The following is a 24,794-nucleotide window of genomic DNA, read 5'->3' on the forward strand; positions in this document are numbered from 1 at the left end:
ATATGAAGTAGTTTAGATTTAGGTTTAGCTTTTATATTTGCGCATATAAATGAAATTGCGTAATTTTAATATGTAGATAATACGAGTTATAATAGGTTTAAATGTATCAAAATTAACCTGTTAACTTATTATTATGATTAAATAAATAAATTATTTTGTATTTAACTGAGTTAAACAGGTCAATCTAATTAAACTCTTATTTTTAGCATGCCTAAATTTATTTATGCTAAACCTAAACCAATTTAACTGCATGTCGAGTTATTAGGTTTATCAAAATGGCCAGCTCTACTACAAGTGATACTTCACGTTAGTTTAGTTATATCACATCAAACTTAATTTTCAATATGATTAAAACAAATAATTAATTTTAAAATTAGGAAACTAATGAAATATTTATTAATTCAAGGAGAAAACAAAAGAACTTTTGACCCATTATGAAAAAAAAAACTTCCAAACTTTAGTTTGATTAAAACATTGATGATAAGAGTTGGTTCTCCCACTCTAAAAAGTTAAAATAAAAATGCCACTAGCTGATTATATAGCGGCCTAAAAACAAAGAAAACATACATATAGTTGATGATATGTTCTTTGTCATTGTGTTCTCATGTTGGCAAGGCAACAGAGGATGAAGGAGGATAGAGTGGAGACTTCTGGACATTAAGAAATATTGATTTAGTGGTAAACTATGACCTCACCTCTTCTAAGGTGGTGGTTTTTGAAATAAGCCATTTGCGCCATGTATACAGATGATGGATTGGTGAAGTGGAGTCACAAAAGCTTTGCTCTAGAGGATGAAGTAAACAAAGTCAATCCACATACTTCACACCTATGCTTAATTTGCAATTTAATTAATTAACCATCATCTTAATTACACACTTCTCGTTTAGTCTTATCAACAATGGATTTTATTAATTATAAGCCGTCCCCTCAAAGATAATTTAAATCCATTATCTATCTTTATCTCTAATACATTATCTATCCTTATCTCTCGAAGACTGGTAGATGCAAATTATAGTAATTTAAATCCATCTTTTATCATTTTCTATGATTTTTACCCCATATCACATCTGTAGCTTGCAAAGAAAGCAACAATCCTGCCGTGTGATTCCCTACTTTCTACAGTGTCTTGGATTTGATTTGCTTTTCTTGTTTATAGAAAGTAAAAACATTTCTTTTTGGGGTTTCAGGTTCAGAATTTCCACCAGGTCCGGCCACGAGCACAATTCCACATCATTTCCACCCAACCAACTAAACAATGGAACATCATAACAAATGAAAACGACCCACTGGGATTTTCCAGTTGAAAGCTACTGTCTCTTTCTCTGCTACTTTCTTTTCTTTTCTCTTCTTTTTATTTCAATTCACCTCAATTGACGATGGTCAGTCCACTCTACTCCACTGAATGCTTGATTCCAAAATCCTCCAAGTGTTCACCAATTGATATTTGATAGGGAGTACGAGGACGCTCTCTCTCTTTCTCTCTGTCAAAAGCTTGTTTTTCCATTTTATTAATGGCTAATGAATTTACACCACCTTGGGACAATTTGGGCGAAGTCCAGCCATGAATTTTCATTTGTGTGTCTTTATCAACTCAAGAAAGCAACTGTCAAAACCATTGATTGCTTATTCAGAACTCAGAAATTTGAAGTTTTGTTGATAAATATCTAAAATCAAGATTGAAAATAGTTTTTTTGAATAGATTCAAAATTTTGTTCTGTTTGTAGTTAAGGCAGTTGACTGTTCACAGTCCCCCCAATTTAAGCAAATTTCCCCACCTCAATAATAACATAAAGTTTTTAGGTACTCACTTCTCAGACTACTTAAAGACACAAGAGGTGTGGGTCCAATCTGACCCACCTCAATATATTTCCAAGGAGTCCGCAAAAACAAACAGCAACACCCTTGGCCAAGGAATTTTCAGTACAATAAAAATAGCCTTGGCACGGCTGAATTTCACAGTCCACCCCTCAATTTTTTTACATTGCTGAATTTAGCCAAGGCAAATGAATAAAGGGTAAGAGATGTGGCAGTATTGTTGTGGTTGAGGAGTAAAATGCCACTCTTCCCCACTTTGGAAATTGCAGCAACTTGTGCCTTGCCATGAAAAAGTGGGGAATGACACATGAACCAGCATATTTATACACATCCCACTCAAATCACACACTGACACAGCATCTTTCTTTGATCGACTATCATACATAAACAAAAGCAGCATAAGTTCTTCTAAATGATATAATACGTCTGCTTTCAGAAATGGCAGAGAAAGCAGATAGCAGCTATTCCACAAGTCTTGAAGATTCACCAACTGTAAATGCACCAATGGGTTGTCCTTCAAGAAAGGTGTGTGATAAATTTCTGGGTTTTTTCAGTTCTTGGAGAAGGAACACACCTCCTACTGGTAGAAGAATTTTCCATAGGGATGTCGAACAAGATGACTTCCAGTATGCAAGTACTCATTGTCTCTCATCATACTACAGTGTTTTCGTGGTTCGTCTGGCTATCATGGTTAGTGCAGTCTCTCTCTCTTCTCCATGTACTGTTGTACTAAGTGGAAATTCAGTTACACAATTATAAAATTCAATCAACTCAAATGAGCAAAGGCAACAACTTATTGGGCTATTGATATGTGAGTACATGGATATTTATCGTTGTCATGTGACCAATGTGAACTTGATAGATAAACCCTTTTCCTCAAGTTAAATTTCAATCTTATAGTTGCTTTATATGCAATTTCTGTTTATTTTATGTCTTATAGTGAGAACCTGCCATTCACTAAGTGAGAAAATTTGATTTTGTACACGGTAAACAGCAATTTTGGTTAATGAATACATTATTTTCTCTTAATTGCTTTATGCAGGTCATGCTAGCTATTTTGATTGGGCTGCTAACCATTCTAACATGGCATTTCACAAGGAGTTATACAAAAAGGTCACTAGACACCTTAGCTTCTGGCCTTCGTTATGAACTTCTACAACGCCCCATATTAAGAATGTGGAACATTTTGAATTCTACTTCTGAGATAACTACAGCCCAGGTTAAGCTGTCAGAGTATGTAATAAGACGGTATAGCAAGCCAGCTACTCAAGCTGAACAAGTTGAGGTTAGTTATTCTGTTCTTTTGGTACTTACAGTAGCACCTGCAAGAATAAAGCTAATGTTTGAAACTTTTTTAGCAGCACTATTTATAATTTTTTTTTTCAGCTGTATGAAGTAATGAGGGATGTGACTTGGGCACTGTTTGCGAGTCGCAAAGCTCTCAATGCCATAACTATAACTTACAGAAATGGCTTTGTTCAGGCTTTCCACAGAGATTATCGCAGTAACAGTACATTCTATATCTATTCTAATCTTGTAAATTATTCAATCAGTGGCAATGAGCCTTATGATGTCAATAAGTTGTCCTCACATCAAAAGTGGAATGAACAATCCATTCATGGTAACCTTTCAGCAATTTGGTACCGTGAACCACTTGATCCTCTAACAGGTGAAAAGAAAGGAAAAGCAAGCCAAATTCCACCAGATGATCTAATCAATATTGCAGGCTTTTCACAAGTACCAGATGGGGTTGCTTCCTGGCATGTGGCAGTAAGCAAGTATACTGATTCACCACTGCTTTCAGCAGCATTGCCTGTAAGGGATGCTTCCAACAAAAGCATAGTGGCCGTTGTAGGAGTTACTACTGCGCTCTCCAGCGTAGGCCAGCTGATGAGAGAACTTGTTGAAGTCCATGGTGGACACATCTATCTGACCTCTCAAGAGGGTTATTTACTGGCTACTTCCACAAATGCTCCTCTCTTAAGAAATTCAACAACAGGGCCCAAGCTTATGATGGCTGTTGATTCTGAGGATCAAATAATACAAATGGGAGCTCAGTGGTTAGAGAGAGTCTATGGAAACAAGTTTCCTCCAGGGCACATTGTTCATGTAGAGAATGCGAAGCTTGGCCACCAACAATATTACATTGATTCATTTTTTCTAAATCTAAAGAGACTGCCTATAGTAAGCATTAACCTATTTTTCTGTGCATTGTCATAGAGGCATGCATATATCTACTTCCTTGTTAAACCTTAAGAGTATAAAATGCAGACCTGAAAGATTCTCACTTATTGTTATTGAGTTACACTCACCATATTTTGTAGCATTTAGCAAAAGTACTCTTTGTGCAGGTGGGGGTTATCATCATTCCTAGAAGATATATAATGGGGAAGGTAGATGAGAGAGCTTTCAAAACATTGCTTATACTGATTTCTGCATCCGTATGCATACTAGTCATTGGATGCGTCTGCATATTAATTCTCACAAATGGAGTATCAAAGGAAATGAAGCTGAGAGCAGAGCTGATAAGCCATCTGGATGCAAGAAGAAGGGCGGAGGCATCCAATAATTACAAAAGCCAATTTCTAGCAAACATGAGGTAAGTGGCTTTAAAATCTACAAAGTTAGCAATTTTTTTTTGGAGCTTAAATATTCAATGCAAGTGTTCTAAATCAGTAAAAAGCCCATATTATCTCAGAAACTGGGTATTTTTGGACCCCGATGTATCTTGATTAACTATGGCACATGGTAACCTGTCTTACTTTTTTATTTCTTTCATCCATTTTTCCCCCTGGGCTGCCATCCTTGAAAAATAAATGTAGCTGATTCATAAAGGACGAGCCATAGGCTACAGTTGGATTTTAGTAGAAAGGCAATAAATGCATAATATATAGTTTTAGGCATCCAAGTCATATCTATGCTCCACAGACTTCTTCAGAGATGTAGCATGTAGCATAGAAATTGCATTCATCTGTGATTTCCTAGAAAGAACTGTTGCCTGCATTGATCCTTCTTGGAATACTGGTAACGGATGGATTTTGTTGGTAACAAATGATTTTGATCCTGTTTTGATGTAAAATCAACATGTATCATGGTTTCATTATTGTTACTTGTCCAAAGACACAATGGAAAGTAACTATTTATTTATGTTTTGTTTACAGTCATGAATTGAGGACTCCTATGGCTGCCGTGATTGGGTTGCTGGATATTCTTATCTCTGATGATTGTTTGACAAATGAACAATATGCAACCGTCACTCAGATTAGAAAATGCTCCACAGCTCTACTTCGGCTTCTTAACAATATATTAGATTTGAGCAAGGTGAGGTATCAGCAAGCAGCAAGATCCAAGTCTTTTGATTTGTGAGCAGTTTATCAATTATGAAACTGATCAAACCAGTTTCTGAATATAAACACACCATAACATTTGATGCTGCAATAATGTTCATTATGCAGTGTTGAGGGTAGAAGTATTAGTCTCACTTCCCGCCATTTTCCACACCACAAAAAGAATACTAAACCATTTGCAGTTTCATTCAGAATTGTGAAAACCCAAACTTAATACTGGCATTTGAAAAAAGAAAAAAAAAAAAAAACCAACTTCAATATTTGCTTGTTTCATTTCAGTGCTATTATGAGTTCACAAGTAGCAGCCAGACCTTAGATCACTTAGCTTTAACTGTAATATTGCATTTCTAATATATATATATATATATATATATATATATATATATATATATATATATATATATATATATATATACACTTCTGCTTTTGAAAATAATTCACAGGTTGAATCTGGAAAGCTAGTGTTGGAAGATACTGAGTTTGACCTGGGACGAGAACTTGAAGGACTCATGGATATGTTCTCTGTGCAGTGCATTAACCACAATGTGGAGGCTGTTTTAGATCTTTCTGGTAGAAGTACTTTGGATATCAATTGATATATTATTAGCCTCTGGTTTCTGTTTCTCATGTGCATTTCTACTGATATCTTTTTATTTTACAGATGATATGCCAAAATTTGTTCGAGGAGACTCAGCCAGAGTTGTGCAAATATTTGCAAATCTCATTAGCAATTCTATCAAGTTTACAACATGTAAGAACAATATTTTGTATTGCCAACTTTGCTAGCTCTTAGTAGACGTTTACCATAACGATACAAGCGAACAAAGTTATCCATTTTGCAGACAGAAAGTGTTAAAACACCTAACCATAGAAAGAAATAACATTTTAATGACCTTATATCTTTTCCAACTAAATTATAAAACCATTTTTTGCCTCTTTTAGGTTTTAGAAAAGCTTGAGGTTGAAGAAAATAATGAGTTTTATTTCTTCGAGTAAGTTTCATTTAGAATAATGGAGTAGGTGGCTGAAACTGATTTCAGAACCTTTCATAAGAATGAGAGCTTATGATTAGCATCTATAGTACCAAGTGTTGTTAGTAATTGATCAATGTATTTACAACCAAACAAATCCATGATTAACAAATTACTTAGTTCCAATTTTTTGTCAAATGAAAATTGAAGGACGGCCTTAAGCAACTTCTGTATTCAAAAAAGTTATGTACTTTGTTTCTCTTGCATAAACGTTTCAAATAACTTGCAGCGGGTCACATTGTTCTCCGTGGTTGGTGTGAAATTGCTTTCAATGAGACCACAAAGCTTCCCCTTGATCAGAAGAAAGCACGGTGTGCACTTAAGACAAAATTGAGGCAGCAGGGGAACCACATGAAGAAGACCTCTAAGAAAGAAAATAAAGTGATTCTTTGGTTTGAAGTTGATGACACAGGCTGTGGTATAAACCTTGAAAATGTCCAGAAATCTGTATATACAGTTAGAAAAGTAAACATTCCATTCAGATAATTAATATTAGATTGTTTCCCATATTTGCAGGAATTGACCCAAGCAAATGGGAATCAGTATTTGAAAGCTTTGAGCAGGCAGATCCCTCAACAACTAGATTGTGAGTAGCAAAACAATTTATCTCTCAACAATTGAAAGAATCAAACTGCTAACACCTGGCATAAGTTAATAGAATGACGGTTTTAACCAATGCACATGGAGTCTTTATTGCATACAAATTCATAGTTGAACTGCCAAAATAAATAAATAGTGAAATCAATAATTGAAATTCTGAGAGATTCTAATATAGTTTTAACATTTCTCTATTTCAGGCATGGTGGCACTGGTCTTGGACTCTGTATTGTTCGAACCTTGGTAAGATTCTACTACATTACAGAGAAAATTGAACACACCTTAGCATACAAACCATTGATTTCTTTAATGTGCAATTCTATGACCTTTAAAACTATCAGGTTTGGGAGACTATCTTAATGAATTTTAAATCTCATTCTAAATTTGTTAAAAGAATGTTGTCTTATCTTATGCTCTGATTTGAAAATATTTTCCATTTTCCAACTGTGTTGTGATGGCAGGTTCACAAGATGGGTGGAGAAATAAAAGTTGTAAAGAAGAATGGACCAGGAACTCTAATGCGGCTTTACTTGCTGCTTAGTACAACTGTAGATGGTGCAGAGCAGAATTGCCAAGTAGATTTTGCCAGGCATAATGTTGTGGTAAGACTACCCTCTTTGGAAATAAAGCCTTTCTTCAACATGCTATCAAGTCAGATGGTAGAGATATCAATAACTGTTCATATCACTAAAGGAATTGAGAAGAACATCCAATCATAATGTAAAATTTGACTGAGTTTGTTTCAAGATAACCCTGATTTTATTTTCAATTTGTCCATTCCCAATCCTACGAAAAAAAAAATGCAGAATTAGAGAACAAATGCCTGAGACATGCACGAAACACAATCAAACCCTTTCAATTTCTAGTCTAAATATAAAAATAAACATAGCCAAAAGTTTGTGAATGGTTGTCGTCAATTCCACTTATCAAAGTAAATATCCAATAGCATTGACATTTTGCAATTATGAATGCAGACTCTGCTAGCATTATATGGCTCTATGGGTAGAGTTGTCATGTCCCAATGGTTGCGTAAAATTGGACTGCCCTCTTTAGGAGTATCTGAGTGGAATGAGTTGACACAAGTTCTTCAGGAGCTCTTTTACTCTAGAAGACACGATAGTGCCTTTGAGGTTCAGTGTTCTTTGAATGAACCGTTAAAAGCAGAAGTTCTCAATATACAAGATGTTAGGGACCCTTTATTTGTAATAGTTGTGGATATAGGGTTGCTTGACTTGAGTACAAATATATGGAAGGAACAACTTAACTTCCTTGATAAGTTCTCTGGGAAAGCCACATTTGCCTGGATGCTAAATCATGATACTTCTAATGCAATAAAGATGGAGCTCCGAAGGAAGGGGCATATATTGATGGTCAATAAACCTCTATACAAGGCAAAAATGATTCAGATTTTGGAAACTGTCATAAAGGAACAACAAAAGAAAAGTTTGAATGCTGTGAGAGCTATAGCAAAAGATGATGATATGCATGAATGTCTCGAGATTGATTCCATTCAGTTTGACAATGCAAGTTCTGAAGATTCTGATATGCCTGAAATGGGTAATTCTAATGCTCTAAATGCATTTCTTCATGGGGAGAAACAGAAAGATGGAGGACGGATCACATGTCCATCACAGTATCAAACATTTAAGGGGAGTTTAGTTGAATTGACTGATCTGCATTCAGAAGAAAATAATTTGGGGAGGGAGGATACATGTCAAATCAACCTCAACTTGCCTGATGCCAAAGAGGAAACAGCTATGTTGATGAACAAGAAACAAGCACCTTTTTCAACAGTCTCTGAAAGTGAAAGTTCAAAGCACTGGGAACAACATTCAGAAAGTAGTTGTCCTAAAGGGAAAGCTAATTCATGCTCCAGCAAAGCTGTGAATGAACGGAAAGCTCTGGAGGGACTAAGGATCCTTCTAGCAGAAGATACTCCAGTTCTGCAAAGAGTTGCAGCTATCATGTTAGAAAAAATGGGAGCTACAGTTACTGCTGTGGGAGATGGACTGCAAGCAGTGGATGCTCTAAATTGCCTACTTAACGCAAAAGAGGGTAGAAGAGAATCTCTCGAGCAAGATGGAAATAAAGGTTCACAAACTGAGATTCAGGATTGCCTGCCATATGACTTGATCCTCATGGATTGTCAGGTGAGAAATCAGATACAATGCACATTTAATCAATTTAATCTTGGATATAATGTAAATCTTAAATCAATAGTAAGTTAGCATTTGGAATATGCTTATAATTTGTTACAAATGCTACCATAAATTGATAAAAGTGCCTTTGTATATTTGTTCATTGAACATATCAATTCAATTTACTACTAAAGCCTTTCTATATTATTTTTGTGGTTTGAGAGTTCTAATATATTGTCTAATTGAAAAACCAGATGCCAAAAATGGATGGCTACGAAGCAACAAAAGCGATTAGAAAGTCAGAAGCTGGAACAGGATTTCACATTCCCATTGTTGCATTGACAGCCCATGCAATGTCATCGGATGAAGCTAAGTGCTTGGAGGTGGGCATGGATGCGTATCTAACAAAGCCAATTGACTACAAGCTGATGGTATCCACCATTCTATCACTCACTAAACGAACAACCTAACTTTTCTTGTCACTTGTAACAAAATATTATCTCAAGTGGTTTTTGGATGTAAAGTTGGATCATTTCACTCAAAATATAATATAACATGTATGTGATTAGAAATAATCCCAATTTTCCGTGTCCTGTCACAGAATAAGGGATTTTTTCCTTGGAAGTTCATTTGCTTGCTTGGTTTTTCTATTGTTTGTATCTTTTGAGGAACATATTATAACGAGGTTGCTTTGATACTTGAAACTCATTTTACATAAAAAATGCAGCCAACGAAGGTAAAAGAATGTGATGCATGATAGCAGCACAAGATGAAGCTGATTAATTTATGGTTTACAAGAGGTGATTGAAAAGCTGCATTCATAACCCAAAAGGCAGTGCACAATTGCAGATAGAAATACCCAACATGGTTTAAGATCTCCTTAGTTAACAATATTTGTAGTTTTACTGATATCTGCGAGTTCCTTAATTTTCCTTTTCCCTCGTAGAGGGAATAAAGTAATTAAGTGGTATACTATATGTATATGCGCCCTTGAACTCCTTTTAATAAATTATGTGTTCTCTTATTATTTTCAAGAGATTGGGAATTGATGGATTTTCTTTAGGACCTATTTGACTGACAGGATTTATCACTACTTTAGCTACTTTAGCGGCTCGGCCAATTACTCAGGATTCTCGATTATTCCATTTTCTCGATTATGACGCTCTAACCAACTGAGCTAATAGGCCATTTGAAAAATTTTCTCCAGTAATAATTTTGAGTAAAACATTCCTTACGAGGTAGATCTGCATGTTCTTCGCTTTCAATTTCCAACTCTTTTATTATTTTCAATCCATGTTAGCATTTTCTTTTTCTGTTTCATTTTACACGAACTGAACTTTGCTGGGTTGAATTTGTTTGCTCGATAGATCACCTTCAAATCAATCGATGTTGTCTCTCTCTTGATGGTGGAGATTTTAAAATCAATAGTTGGTATTGTTGGAAACATTAATTATATAATTGCAACACCTTATAGGGTCGTAAATTTCAGCTAGGCTTATCTAAATAATAAATAAATAAATAAATAAATTCAGCTAGGCTGTTTTGTTCACGCTATTTTTAGTTTGTAACTTTGTGGACTAACTTGTTCTGAAATTTGGTTTTCCTTTCTTTACTTGAGAACAATAAAGGGTTCTATGGCCATTCAAATGATGATTAACGCAATAGATTGTGGGGGATTCTCCAAACCCCTTTTTGAAAACCATATCATGAATGTCCTGCAAGTTGATTTTGAGTTTTCTTTTGGAGTAATTCCTTTTTTTTTTTTGTGTCATACTTGTATCTAATAAATCCCCATATAGGACATTCATATGAACATGCTCTTTTTATTGTGTTGATTTATAAAAGTGCCTTAGTATATTATTTTTGTGGTTTAAGGGTTCTAACTTATTGTCTAATTGAAAAACCAGATGCCGAAAATGGATGGCTATGAAGCAACAATAGCAATTAGAAAGTCAGAAGCTGGAACAGGGTTTCACATTCCCATTGTTGCATTGGCAGTCCGTCAATGTCATCGGATGAAGCTAAGTGCTTGGAGCTGGGCATGGATGCTTATCTAACAAAGCCAGTTGACTACAAGTTGATGGTGTCCACCATTCTATCACTCACTAAAAACAAACTAACTTTTCTTGCCACTTGTAACAAAATATTATCTCAAGTGGTTTTTGTATTTAAAGTTGGATCATTTCACTCAAAAAGTTGTATGTGCTTACAAGTATCCCAATTTTCCATGTTCTGCCACAGATTAAGGGATTTTTCCTTTGAATTTCATTTGCTTGCTTGGTTTTTCTATTGCTTGTATCTTTTGAGGAACATATTATAAAATGCTTTGATACTTGAAACTCATTTGACGTGAAAATTGCAGTCAACGTAGGAAAAAAAAATGTGATGCATGACGGCAGCACAAGATGAAGCTGAATAATTTATAATTTAGCAGAAGTTCTTGGAAGGCAGCATTCATGCCCCAAAAGGCAGTGCACAATTGCTAATAGAATACCCAACATAGTTTAAGGTCTGTATGATTCAAAGTTCAAAATAAAGATGGAATTAGAATTTACATTCAATTTAGAGCTATTTATCTGAATTTCTGGTCAACAGTTTTCTTAAGTTATGGAGTTTTTTTTTTTTCTTTTCAGGTATCTTTCTTATGATGTATGTTCCCAAAAATTTGGACATTTTTTCCTTGTGAAAAGTAAAAAACTCCATATCTATACAATGATTGAATTTTTGAAATTGTATTCAGATTCACATAAACATTCTGTGCAACAGAAGCTGTTTCCACAGCTTAGCATAGGATGAAAATTCAGGTCAAAAGGTCTAGACCAAAGCAACTTCCATTTAATAGTAATCTAGAAATATTGGGCTACCCCATCCAAGGAAAACATGTTATCAGTTCCAAAAGCTCTGATTCCAATCATGATACCTGTTTGTTGAAGCCATAGCATATTGAAGTTTGAAGTTGTAATATGGTATATTGACAGTCCACTCTCCTATTATAATTGATCATTAAAGGAATAATTTTGTGAGATTTTTTTCTTCTTCCTCTAAACTCTTAGCTATTAGAGAAAAATATTTTTTAAATATATTAGTTAGAAAGTATTAAAAAATAATTTAAAATTTAATTTGATAAGTTATAGTTATAAAAATACTAAAATAACAAAACAACTTTTTTAAATTGTTTTTTTTCAACAACACCTAAAATGATACTTTTATTCAAAAAAAAGTTTGAAATCTCTAAACTTAATGTCAAATAAGCACTTAATTTTCTTATTGATTCCTTTTTTATCATGAGCAAGTCAGTGGTTTTTTTTTCTTGGACACTGTAGAGAAAAACTGTTAGGATTTTCTGAGGGGGAGATTGTCTGGGTAAAGTTCACAAAAAAGGGGAAAAGAATGTGGAAGATTTTTTTTTTTAAATATTTTTTATATGAAAAAAATAAATACACTACCAATGAACTTTAGCCAATTGCACCAGAAAAAAAAAAGGGTAAATACACCATACAATGAAGAGCAGTTCTTTTCTTTTCCTTTTCCATAAAAACATCCGGGAAATAAAACTATATGGGTATTTATATTTCTCGCAACATATAATGTTAAAAAACAATTAAAAATGCTTGCAGTAAATTTCGGTCTCTGTATGCCAATGGAAATGATTTTGCCAAAACTGTTAGAAAAGTTTGGAGCTGAGATCAGACTGAGCCTAATTTCATTTGGGAGGGTTATGGGAAAATGCATTTTTGTTTAATTTACCCTTTTTTTTTATAATAAATACCCGTAAAAATTTTCACATCGCATTAATATCTGACACCCACTAAATTTATATATCCACTTTCAACTCAGAGTTAGTTTTTGGGTTGGACTGAAAGGCTTTCTGTGATATAGGATGAAAGAAGTATGTAAAGTCTCACATCAGTTGTTGAATATCTGATGCTTACTAGACTTATATATTCTTTGAGAACAGTCAATTTAGGAGTTTCCATCAAACTACGGCTATTAAGACCCTTAAGCAAAGATAAAATTTGTTAAATAAAAAAATAATTAAAGTGCAAATAGTTATTTATGAAAAATAGAAAATTTGTTTGCTTATTATAAATTTATTTTTTCTTTTCATTATTTTTCATGTGAGGCAAAATTATAAAACTTCATTAGATTCTTAGAAAATAATTTATATGTGAAAAATATTTTTCATAAAAAATAATTTTTAAAAAATATTTTTTATTATTTAATTGTAATTTTAAACTAATTATATATGTATTTATATTATTTTTATATTTTAATAAATTTATTAAAATTTTAAAAATAATTTCTTCTTTTAAAAAGAGAAAATTATTTTTTTAAAATGATTTAATTTTTCCTTTAATTAAAAATTTTTTTCCATAGACTTATTTTTCTAAATATTCTAAACACTAAAAAATATAAAAAATATTTTTCAAAATATATTTTCTAGAAAACAAAGGAACCTACCAGTTTAAATACTTTTTTTATTGTTTTAAGAATGTATTTGCTCTCAAATAAAATATTTTTAAAGGAAAAAAAAAAGTTCATCTTTCATGTGAAAGAAAATTTTATTAAATTTTCGATTATATATTTGCATTATTGATATGTTTTATCACAAATAAAATAATTTAGAAGAAAAAGAATTTTGAAAAATGAAAACAAAAATTCATAAATTGGCCCATGCAGGTATCGAACCTGCGACCTTCGCGTTATTAGCACGACGCTCTAACCAACTGAGCTAATAGGCCACATGAGGAATATTTTCCCATAGTATTTTTGTTGCAGTAAAATATTCTAAATCGGAACCTAACACTATCCAGTAGCAGCACATAACAGCACAAGCATCGATCCAGAAAGGTTCAGCAAAGGAAATCCTGGACGAGCTCCGGCCATGAAAGAAGACTACGAGGTAGAACTGCATGTTCTTCGATTTCAATTTTCAGCTATTTTATTTATTTTCAAATTCTTCTCTGTTTGGTTTCAATTGGTTTAGTTTGTCTCCTAAATTGCAAACGCCACAAGGAAATCAATCGATGTTTAGCATTTTCTTTTTCTGCTTCATATTACACGAAATGAACTGTGCTGGGTTGATTTTGTTTGCTTGATAGATTATCTTCAAATCAATCGATGCTTTAGTCTGAAACTTTGTGGACTAACTTGTTCTGAAATTTTGTTTTCCTTTCTTTACTTAAGAACAATAATGGCTTTTATGACCATTCAAATGAAGATTAACGCAATAGATTGTGGGAGATTCTCTAACTCATTTTTGAAAACCATATCATGAACGTCCAGCAAGTTGAATTTGAATGTTCTTTTGGAGTAAATTCCCTTTTTTTTATCGGGTATAACTTTTATCTAAGAAATCTTCATATGGGACATTCATATAAACATCTTTATGGATAAGCATGTGCTTCGTGTTCTTTTTGTTTGTTGATTTTTCTTTTATTGCTTGTTGCCCCTTTTTTTATAGCATACTATTTCTTGCAAATTCCCTAATACTCATTAATTCAGTGTACCTGCATCTTACTAACTTTTTCCTCTGGAATTTTTTTTTTCTGCTTTTGGTTTTCTTTATTCTCATCCTAATTGTCATGGGTATGATTTGTTTGCAGGTTGAAGAGAAAAAACAAGCTGCTGCAGATGTATTGTTTCAATATTCAAAATTTGTGATGGCATGTATCGGTAATCAAGTTCGGCCTTGTGACTTGAGATTGCATTTAATGAAGGTGATCTGGGTTTCTTGTTTAGGTTTCCATCAGCAATAATAACAACGTTAGTTCATTTAGCTATGTATGTTAAGTAATTTGATATAGAGACTACATGAGTTTTCCATTACCCACATATAGAAATAACACAACAACAATAACTAAACTTTAATCTCAAACTAGTTGAGATCAACCATATGGATCCTTTTTTTTCCATTCAGCTCTCTTAGAGACTAATTCTGCATGAATATTCAAAAATTATAAATCTTTTGATACTACTTTCCCTTTCCTCCCACAACCCCACCCCCCCGAAAAAAAAAGGTCATTTTAGGTCTCTCGTTTTCCCTCCTCACTCCTTCCATTACAAATTTATCGCATTTCCTTACTGGAGCATTTGATTCTCTATGCTGGACATAGCCAAACCATCTTAATCGAAACTCTCTCATTTTATCCCTACTGTGAGCTACATGAATTGTTTGGTGGATGTATTTATTCCTAATTTTATCCATATTGTTAGGACATGAACAATCTAAATACTTACTCCTTGTGGAGAGCGAATCTAAAAGGTGAAGTTCAAAAAGACGTGACCCAAAATTTAAACATGCTAATGGATTTGTTCTTTTTTTTATTATTCAGGAGATTTCAGGACTGCCAACTTCTCTGAAGAGAGAATTGGCCCAGACAGCAGCTTCACCTGATGCAATGGGTGAATCATCAAGCTCAGGCATGGCCAGACTTGATAAAGCAGACAGTTTTCGAGCACTGTAAGTTGAGTTAGTGTTATGGAGAATTTGACGTTCAGAGTCATTGGCATGCTGCTAAGACTAGTAAATCCTCATTTCTATCATTAACCTTTTGATTTATAATTTCCTTGTGCTGTCATGGGAAGATATTGTTAATATGACATGCCAAAAATTTGCCTATCCTTTGAGGTGTAGAATACTGGGATATCTGTACAGTTGCATCTTATTTTAGTTCCATATGGATTGTTTCCTTTTCATATTATGATGGTTTAATTGTAATATTTAGAAATTTTTTGCTTTAAACAAGCACCTGTTCTTTTTGGTCTTCCTAGAATTGAGAATTGAGAGGCCAGCCTAGTTGATTATGGACTTACTTGGCACAGTCAAATATTTCTGACCCCAGTTCAGGGGCTTGGCGTAGGCCAAACTTCTCTTATCCATTTTTTAGTATAAGCAACAACGATATCATTCTGAGAAAATTATTTATTTGACAGAAAATCCCAATAAGAGAAACTTTGCCAAATAATTTTTACACTTGTTTGTGTGTGCGAAAGGGGGGTGAATTTTCTAAAATAAACAGTAATATATTATTATACTAATGAGTGCTTTTTTTGGAGGTTGGAATCCTGAATTTATTGGCATTGCATGGCTTTTCTATGTTATACCTTTTTCCAAAAGTAACTTGTGTCAGCCATGATTTAGTTCTCTCAACTTGCCATTTTGATACTGAATTAAGCTGCCTTCAGATGTTAGCTGACTATTTTTCATCTTTTTTACTTGCCTGATGTTTCCCTTGATCCTAAAGGACCTAAACTATTCAACGTCAGCAGAGCATGACATTTGTTCTTGAAATAACTTTCTGTTAAAAGTCTTCATATGATCAGTGTTTAGTAAGCAATCTTTTCATGGAAGTCTCATTCAGTAAGGTGAGAAACCATTTAGAAGGAAAAAGGAGGTGGTTAGATATTTGTTAGAATCATCATAGTCCTTTGATCAGTAAACACTTTCTTTCTTAGATAAAAAAAAAAGTATGCAAAGGAAAATCGTGCATGTATGCTCAATCCCATGAAGATAGTTTGCTTAGATCAGGACAGTCTTAGTAGTTAGTGCCACCTGTGTCAGGATCTGAGGCTACATTTGCCTGCAAACATGGTGAGCACAACAGCATATTTACTATCATTATTATTTTCTAATTCTCATGCAGTCTTGATCTGAGTTATGTCTGATTTTTCCTTGGGACCGTGAAATAGTTCAGGCATGATTATGAACTATAACTCCACTTGATTTAACTCATAAAAGTTGAGCCTTTTGTAGGGTAGCATATATAAATGTCAAACTAGCTAATGTGTGTTTTTTTTTTTAAAAGATGGTAGATGTACAAGGACTAACGGAGGTAAATCAAGTAATAAAGAATTATGCTATATTGTTATCGTTTTATGGAAAAAAGATAATAATAATAATAATAATGATAATAACAATAATAAGGGAGAGAGATGTTGAGAGAGGGAGCATGGGGCAAACTTGTCACAGAATCTAATTTTGTTAACATGCAGTGTTGGTTGGAATAATTATTTGTTTGGTTTGTAGAAATTATGTTATGTGTTGAGCTATCAACTGTCTCTCTCTCTCTCTCTCTTATGTATATCTCCATTTGTGCTTGACTAAGATAGATTACCTTCCTCCATCTACTTCTTCATCCTCATCTCACAGCTTATCCACAACTCTAAAGTGAAAGATCAAGGAAAATGATTCATGAACTAATCACCATGCAATGGGAGTGAAAATTTTCATCGGATGGTGGTGTGCACAGCTTTTCTGAATTAACAAAAAAGGAGAAAAAGGGAAAACTATCACAGTGGGAAATTCATCAACTCTTGAATTCAAAATGAGTGGTTGAGACTTTTAACTTTTTTTTCAAAAAAGAAAATGTGCAGTTATATATTCGGGACTAAAAATTAATCTCCACCATTGATTTGAATTCAGTGTTTGAAATAGCGCAATCATTATGGATCGTGTTTGTTCTAATTTGAGAGGGTACCAATCCAATTAATTGTTTCAATGTTTCGACAAATGATCCTCAAATTTTTAGTTGTGCAAATCAATACTTCACCCGCCACTAGTTCTTTTATTGTGAAAGAAGATTATTTAAACAAAATAATAATCCCATGTTTTTCGTTTACATACTCGTTTTTAAACAGGAACCAAAAACACTAGTTTTGGTCTCACATCCATCTTCTAGCTTGTGTAATCCAAAACACTGTTCTTGGTGTCTAGTAAATCATCACTGTCACCTTCACTGCAACTGCATTCCTTACTGTTTTGCAATCCCAGGCTGCAGTAGAAGCAGAACACTTCCCTACCTCTTCCCCCCAGTAGTTCAGGTTGGTGTTGAAATGGGGGGCATATTTTAACCTCAAGATTCAATTCTTGATACTTTCCTTCATATGGGTTTTCCTGGTGTTTGCACCTGCACCCACATGCAATCTTCTCTTTTGGAACTGCACCAAGGGAAGTGCTTGTGCTGTCTCCGTGAAATCCTCATCTGGAGCATCAAGGTGGAGTTTTACGATGCCTCCTGGAGCAAAGTCAAGAGGTTCTGACGTTTTGTGAACAAGCCAAGAGGACCATATGCGTACAATCATGGTAGATGTTGACTTGAAGAGATATCGTTGCATTCTTTTGTTCCCACTGTTTTTGGGAACTTCTAACTGAATATATTTCAGAAAGCTCTTTATAAGTTCCATATCCCACACTGGTAAGAGCAAACAATCATGCATATTAAATGTTTTGTTCTTTTTTTTTTTTTTAATTTCTTGAAATGTAAGAAGCACTTCATTTCATGGAAATGACAATTAAACAAACTTATCAAATTTTTTTTTAAAAAGGGCATTTTAATGTTAAAGGACATAAAGATTATCAAATGGGAACATCTCTGAATGGCATGGTGCGAAATTGTTGAAATTCCCACCATACACACCACATTTACCATGAAAACTAAGAGAAATATTTTCAGTCATACCACCAAAAATCAGTTCAAATAAATAAAAATATCCCTAAATCAAGATACACCCACACCCACATTTCAAGGCAAAACATTTCCAATGGAGCAGTATCACAGGAAACAAGTATATTTGCCAGCCAGAGAAGGCACAACATTGATTCCATCTGGTTTGGGGCAACAGAGTCGCCAATGAAAGTTAGGGTCTTTCCTCTCATCAATTCCAAAAACTTCTTGGCATCAAATCGTGGAAGTTGACATTGAGAGGGTTTCCAACGCGAATTCTCATACTCCTTGTCAGGTCTCCCATTCCCCTGGCAGTTCTGCATCTGTGTCAGTACAGGGCATGTGTTGTTTGTATATGATGGTCCCCGTGAATCAAAGAACCAAATTCCATGGTACAGATCACAACCTACAGATCAACAAATGAACGAACAAATTAGAATCCCAAAAGATTAAGAAATAGGATGAAAAAGAAAAGAACCCAGCATAAACCAAATGTTTTATATAAAAACAAATTTCAGAAGAAATATTCCATCTGAACATTTTTTTTTGCATGGTAAAAAAGAAGCCAAATATTTTTCCTATACAGTTCTAGATCTTTGACATTTATGGAGCAAAAACTTTATGATGGGCACACTTTAAAGCTGTTGACAAAGTAAAACAAGCCCAGAATATGACAATACGTTGTTTTGTTTTTCAGGCATTACTGTTTAATGCAGCAGAAAATTAAAGGATTGCTATTTGACAAAACAGCTTTAGTTCACAGTTCGTCAAAATTTTAGCAGGCTCCAGGACAAAGGCACATCACTTGATGAAGAATCCACATCGTCCATCAAAGAAGATAGTAACGGAAAGAAAAAGCTGCTTTGATACCCTAAAATGATAGATAGCATACTTTATGAATCTATGATTAAGACTACATGATAGCAATACTTTCATCATCCTTCCAAGTCCCCATCCCTTGCCTGGTTTTTTAAAGCAGCATTTTGAAAAATCTCCAGGCGTTGTGCAGGAAGGTCAACACCAATAAGCCTCAAGTCCGTTGACTTACAACACAATTGTTATTAAAAGATTATCTTTTGATACTATTATCAAAGTATATAATTACAAAATTACAAAAGGTTTCAGTGAGATTAGCTCAAGCAATGATTGTCCGTCTAATCTATATTCATCATATACCATATATGTATAATATATACATAGTTCTATATTATCCTTAGGGCGGCAAATGTAAGTAATTAACAATAATTAAATATGTAGCAATATGAATGCTTTTAACATAATTATATGCATAAATAAATATTTATTTATAAAATGCATAAGTATGCTGCTCAAAGGCTTTCTTCTTATATGGGTATTCCAGCACTTCTTGATCTCATTATCAGTTCTTCCTGGTATCCTACCAGCTATAAGAGACCACCTTAACACATGCACACAGAAAGCCTCATCAGTTTTTCTTCCAAAACTAGCATAAAAGTACAAAAGTCTCAAAGTTTAGGGCCTTACTTGTTGCCAAGGATGGCTGTGCAGTTCAACAATGAGTTCATCTTCTTCAACAGTAAAATTTCCGCCCTTGAGATCTGGGCGTGGATGGTTAATCCATCGAAGACGACAACTTTTTCCACAACGAAGGAGGCCAGCGGCTGTAGGTAGGGATCTCCAGCAACCCTCACCATGAGCTTGCATGCAGTTCTCTGGTCCATGCGCCTTTGTTGGTGTGAGCGGTCTCCATGGGGACCTGCCCATGTCTCTCTGCTGCTGCTTGGAAGTTAGATTATGGGTGTTGCTGCTGGCAGCAGTGCTTGGGGATGGGGTGGGTTTACAGCACTGAAACTGAGTCCATGAGGCTTGGGATGGAGTTTTATAGTTGTTCTGAGTATGGATAATAATTCCTAGCACTAACTGTTTGTAGGTTTTGGTTGGTGGAAGAAAAAGTGCTTAGAGGGTCCCCCTGGTGACTTTATTAGCTTTCCATCTCCTATCTTTGAGTCTGTGTAGTGGCTGGAAGATATTTTATGGATGCCAGGATCTGTGATAATTGGAATATTGATCAAACACAAACAAGTTACTTTCCAGTAAGCCACAAGTGGATGGAAAGATGAATGAGTTGGGTCCTGAGTGTTTAAGATAAGCTGCTATAAATATGGTTCATGCTATTCTATGCCGGGTTAGGGTCGAACAATTGAAAAGCAAGTTGCTGTGGAAAAGGACCTTTGAAAATGATCTACAGCAACTTCATTTGGTTAGTGATCTTGTTTTCTGCATGGTCAGGTTAAATTTGAATGGCATTCATGCGTGGAATTGTCGATTAACTAATATACTGGAGATGAGGGTTTTTTTCTATTTCATCTAAACTCTATACCAACTTGAAATTGGTATTGGGGCTAATAGTCCATTTGTTGATCATCTATTTTGCAATACAAGAGATATGCAATTTAAATTTTATTTTCTTATTTTGAAATTCATCCCATTTCCCTTTGATTGAATCAAAATTCAAATTAAAAACAAAATATTAATAAATTTGGATTTTTTTTTTTGAAAGGGAAAAAAAAAAAAGGGTAATTGAGTGTGTTAGTCACCCTCTCTTGGTCTAAGGCCGTCTGGCAAGTGTTGCTAGCGATGGCAACAAGTTGAGTTTTTACGGGTACCCGATCCGATCGAATCCTAATATGACGAGTTTAGGTAGTATATGATCGAGTTTGAAACAGATTCAGGTTTGAAATTTAATACCCATGACGAGTTCGGGTTTTATTTGTTGGGTATCCATTTATCGAACCCGTTTATATAAATATTTAATTAAATATAAAATATATATTTTTTTAATAATATTTATAAATTTTATTTTATATAAAATAAAATTAAAATATTTTTTGAAATTATTAAATTTTTAAAATATAAATTATTAATAAAAATAATTTTTTATATAGATTATTAATTAAATATATAAAATTAAACGAATTCGAGTACTTTTCAGATATTAATAATCGAGTTTGGGACGGGTTCAAATAATTAAAAATAAATTTTAATCGAATTTAAGACGAATTCAAATTTTAAAAATATTAATCGGGTTTAGATTTGGATAGGGTGATTTTTGCGGTACCCTACCTGTTGCCTCGCTAGGTGCTGCCATCTCATCTCGATCAGCCTCTTCATAGGACACATCGATCATAAAGCATTGTTAAATGATATGAACATTTTTTTTCATTTAATAAAAAATAATGAGTTTGAAGAAAGTAAAATTCAAGCATAAGTCATATTGTTAAAAATAAATTTTATAAAATATTGCATGGGGATAGACTCCTATAATCAACTTCAATGAAGAAATAAAAGGTTGAAATCGTTTTACAAATTATAAATTTAGAATATGATTTATTTTGGTTTAGAAAATAAAATGGTTTCTTTTCTAAGAATCTCGAATGAGAGCAAATAGTTAAAAAATTACATGCCCTGCTCGTAAATAAAGAAACAAGCCTTTATCTCATCTGGGTTCACTTCACCCAAATTCAAAGCCCTGTAACTCCATCTGGTCCAGTAGAGAATCAATGTCAATTTGCTTCGGTTCATGAGATAAGTTAATGTGAGTGTACTAATAATTTGATGTATTCACTTTCATTTTGCTCTCTATGACAAGTGATTATGAATTTTTATTTTTATTTATTTAAACAATGCAAATATGAGAATTTAAACTCTCAATTTTTTTATATAAACAAGCCTTGAAAAATGATTGTCATATTTAGCAATATTTCTTTTATCCTTCTTCAGTGTTTAATTTACTTTTAATTAGTGGTAATATGATATATTACGAGTAATAAATTTAATAAATATTTCTTTAAAAATATTAGGAGAAAACGAATATAAATGAAAAGAAACTTTATGGATTGAGGATAAAATACCATTTAACGGAAACCTCAGGGTTAAAATGCAAATACATATTCTCTAACAACCCCACCGACTCCGTAAAATAACAGGGAGTCCACGCAACGGCTACTGCGTTCAAGTAAAACGTTAAAGCCTCAACGGTCGAAAATTTTCAAATTTCATTCTCCTTATACAACTTCTCTAAATCACAATCTTCCTTTGTATTTCTCTGTGTGCTCTGCGTCTCTCTTTAAGCTGTCTGAACCTTCCCTCCTCTTCTCCCACCTCTCACCTCCTTCTTCACTGTTATCTATCCACAGGCAAAATTCTTAATTTTTGCTTTCAAAATGCTGCAACATATGTGGAATGCTCCTCCTGGTTTCAGATCCACCAAATCTGCTCCCACTTCACCCGCCAAGCCTATTGGGGTCTCCAGAACTCGCTCTGAGTCCTTTCATGCCATCTATAAAGTACCTGTGGGTGACACTCCCTATGTGAGAGCCAAAAATGTTCAAGTAAGCCTTCTTCTGGTTTAATTTGAAATGGGTTCAGATAGGTGTTCTCTTGTTTTTAGTTAACGTTTCTCTTGATGAGTTTTCTTTGTTTTGTTGTTCTGATTGATAGTTGGTAGATAAAGATCCAGAAAAGGCAATTCCTCTGTTTTGGGCAGCTATAAATGCTGGGGATAGAGTGGATAGTGCTTTGAAAGATATGGCCATTGTCATGAAGCAATAGAATCGGGCTGAGGAAGCCATTGAAGCTATCAAGTCACCGAGGAGTCGATGTTCAGATCAAGCCCAAGAGTCCCTTGACAATATTCTTTTAGATCTTTACAAGGTTTCCGACTAAATCCCAATATGTAATGTTTAATTATTCTCTGGTCATTTGTCTCGTTTTGTTGTTTTTATGTGCTAAATGATCTTGTAGAGATGTGGGAGATTGGATGACCAAATAGAATTGTTGAAGCACAAAATATACTTGATCCAACAAGGGCTTGATTTCAACAGGAAACACACAAAGACAGCCAGGTCTCAAGGGAAGAAATTTCAGGTATCTGTGGAACAAGAAGCAAGAAATTTCAGGTATCTGTGGAACAAGAAGCAACTCGTTACTGGTAAGAAATGTTATCCCTGCACTTCAAACTCTGAAACATTCTGTTTTGGGCACTAGTTGAAGTTCTGTTAATTCCTTGTTTCAGGGGAACTTGGGATGGGCATTGATGCAACAAAATAACTACGTTGAAGCAGAAGATGCCTATCGGCGGGCACTTTCAATTGCAGCTGATAACAATAAGATGTGCAATCTTGGTATATGCTTGATGAAGCAAGGGAGAATTGCAGAGGCTAAGGATACATTGCGACGAGTGAAGCCAGCAGTTGCTGATGGCCCAAGAGGTGTGGATTCGCATCTCAAAGCCTATGAAAGAGTACAGCAGATGCTTAAGGATCTTGAATCGGAGATGATGAACAAGGCAGGAGACCGGGTTGAACAGAGTAGGCTCTTCGATGCCTTTCTTGGTTCTTAGTCGATTTGGCAGCCTCAGCCCTGCAAGGATCATAGCAGCTTGCCAATTGCAAATTCAAGCAAATTGCATGATGATTTTGCCGATGAGAACATAGATTCGAATATAGTAGCCTATCAGACGTTGCTTTCACAGCAAAAAAGTATCAAAGAGTTTGCTCTTTTTGGGAATTCACTGAATGTAGATGCGGCCCCGTTCTATGCCAGGAAAATGGCAGAAGAGCCAATGGGAAATCAATTCCATGAGACCCTTAAGAGAACAAGGTCAGGAAATGCTGCTAATTCAAACAAAGGGAATGAAATGGGGGTGTTCAATGTGCCATCAGTGGAGCCTGACAACCCAGAAACCAAGTCAAGAAGGCTATCCGATGAAACAGAGGAAAGATTGTCTGAGCTGCTGCCCGACAACAAGGACTTCGAGGAGGCAATTGTTGCAGCAGTTTTGGGCCCAACAAGTGAATCTGGGAAGCCAGTTGAAATTGGCAATAACAGTATCTTTCAGACGACGACGAGGCTAAAGGTTTTCCAAGCCTAGCCCGACTAACTGCCTAGTTCACTAACTAATTTAATCTTATGAAATCCTAGAATGGAGATTTACTTGTTCTCCTTGACCCTAGTTCCTGTAATTTTTTTGGTTGGTGAGCTCTTAATAAGCATGAATTCTTGGGAATATAATTCAATTTCTAATTTCACAATATATTTGCAAGCTTTGGAGGAATGAGAATAGAATATAATCGAAGCGAAGGTATTGAATGAGCAGAGTAAGAGCGCAGGGAGGAGGAAAGGCATGCTTTTCATGAGATCATTTATGGTGATACTAATATTAGTTTCAAGAAACTGCTGCAGCTGCTGCTGGAGAGCGCTTGCGTGAAATATAAAGTTTAATTATTGTAATAGTCGAATGAATTGTTTTTCATTAATAATGTTGCTTAAAATAAAATTCACACTTAAAATAAAATTCATAACTACAAGTATTATCAATTGATAAATAATTTTTTAGTTAACTATAAATAATAAATATATATTTAATAATATTAATAATGA

The 24,794-nt window shown here is 34.4% G+C and overlaps 4 protein-coding genes and 1 non-coding gene across 6 annotated transcripts; 3 read left to right on the forward strand and 2 right to left on the reverse strand.

Moving 5' to 3' along the window:
* Window positions 1-1,590: 1,590 nt before the first annotated feature.
* LOC110632170 (histidine kinase 1) lies at window positions 1,591-9,557 on the forward strand. Of its 2 annotated transcripts, XM_021780293.2 has the most exons (14): window positions 1,591-2,014; window positions 2,252-2,505; window positions 2,858-3,100; window positions 3,202-3,999; window positions 4,167-4,414; window positions 4,977-5,136; window positions 5,606-5,732; window positions 5,824-5,913; window positions 6,423-6,611; window positions 6,710-6,779; window positions 6,991-7,033; window positions 7,252-7,392; window positions 7,765-8,940; window positions 9,183-9,557. In XM_021780293.2, exons 2-14 carry the CDS (start codon window positions 2,254-2,256, stop codon window positions 9,396-9,398), a joined length of 3,753 nt encoding a protein of 1,250 aa, XP_021635985.2. In that variant the 5' UTR covers window positions 1,591-2,014; window positions 2,252-2,253; the 3' UTR covers window positions 9,399-9,557. The 2 variants fall into 2 exon arrangements, with proteins under 2 accessions (XP_021635985.2, XP_021635983.2); XM_021780291.2 differs by lacking the exon at window positions 1,591-2,014 and having other exon boundaries at window positions 2,060-2,505.
* A 4,039-nt stretch (window positions 9,558-13,596) lies between these two features.
* On the reverse strand, window positions 13,597-13,670 carry TRNAI-AAU (transfer RNA isoleucine (anticodon AAU)). Its single transcript has one exon. It is a non-coding gene; the product is annotated as a tRNA-Ile (tRNA).
* An 8-nt stretch (window positions 13,671-13,678) lies between these two features.
* On the forward strand, window positions 13,679-15,627 carry LOC110632182 (uncharacterized). The gene is made up of 3 exons (XM_021780303.2): window positions 13,679-13,831; window positions 14,535-14,648; window positions 15,264-15,627. Exons 1-3 carry the CDS (start codon window positions 13,814-13,816, stop codon window positions 15,393-15,395), a joined length of 264 nt encoding a protein of 87 aa, XP_021635995.1. The 5' UTR covers window positions 13,679-13,813; the 3' UTR covers window positions 15,396-15,627.
* A 2,620-nt stretch (window positions 15,628-18,247) lies between these two features.
* LOC110632181 (myb-related protein 308) lies at window positions 18,248-20,503 on the reverse strand. The gene is made up of 2 exons (XM_021780302.2): window positions 19,878-20,503; window positions 18,248-18,780 (listed from the first exon to the last, which is right to left on the reverse strand). The coding sequence occupies exons 1-2, from the start codon at window positions 20,115-20,117 to the stop codon at window positions 18,703-18,705; spliced, it is 318 nt and encodes a 105-aa protein (XP_021635994.2). The 5' UTR covers window positions 20,118-20,503; the 3' UTR covers window positions 18,248-18,702.
* A 1,747-nt stretch (window positions 20,504-22,250) lies between these two features.
* LOC110632133 (protein POLLENLESS 3-LIKE 2) lies at window positions 22,251-24,445 on the forward strand. Its single transcript, XM_021780254.2, is given in 4 exon segments — window positions 22,251-22,744; window positions 22,854-23,066; window positions 23,157-23,336; window positions 23,428-24,445. Coding segments are annotated over 4 exon segments (1,419 nt in total). The 5' UTR covers window positions 22,251-22,576; the 3' UTR covers window positions 24,286-24,445.
* The last annotated feature ends 349 nt before the right edge of the window (window positions 24,446-24,794 follow it).

This window comes from Hevea brasiliensis, chromosome 16, assembly GCF_030052815.1.
Source record: "Hevea brasiliensis isolate MT/VB/25A 57/8 chromosome 16, ASM3005281v1, whole genome shotgun sequence".
Taxonomy (NCBI): Eukaryota; Viridiplantae; Streptophyta; class Magnoliopsida; order Malpighiales; family Euphorbiaceae; genus Hevea; species Hevea brasiliensis.

What these genes read in the sequence shown, in the direction of transcription:
- LOC110632170 (XM_021780293.2), top strand. Translation starts at nt 2,254, where the DNA reads ATGGCAGAGAAAGCAGATAGCAGCTATTCCACAAGTCTTGAAGATTCA. An exon ending in CTCAAGCTGAACAAGTTGAG is followed by an intron (nt 3,101 to 3,201) that starts GTTAGTTATTCT and finishes TTTTTTTTTCAG; the next exon opens with CTGTATGAAGTAATGAGGGA. An exon ending in TTCTATCAAGTTTACAACAT is followed by an intron (nt 5,914 to 6,422) that starts GTAAGAACAATA and finishes AATAACTTGCAG; the next exon opens with CGGGTCACATTGTTCTCCGT.
- LOC110632182 (XM_021780303.2), top strand. An exon ending in TGAGATTGCATTTAATGAAG is followed by an intron (nt 14,649 to 15,263) that starts GTGATCTGGGTT and finishes TTTATTATTCAG; the next exon opens with GAGATTTCAGGACTGCCAAC.
- LOC110632181 (XM_021780302.2), bottom strand. Translation starts at nt 20,117, where the DNA reads ATGGGCAGGTCCCCATGGAGACCGCTCACACCAACAAAGGCGCATGGA. An exon ending in ACAGCCATCCTTGGCAACAA is followed by an intron (nt 18,781 to 19,877) that starts GTAAGGCCCTAA and finishes GTTGATCTGTAG; the next exon opens with GTTGTGATCTGTACCATGGA.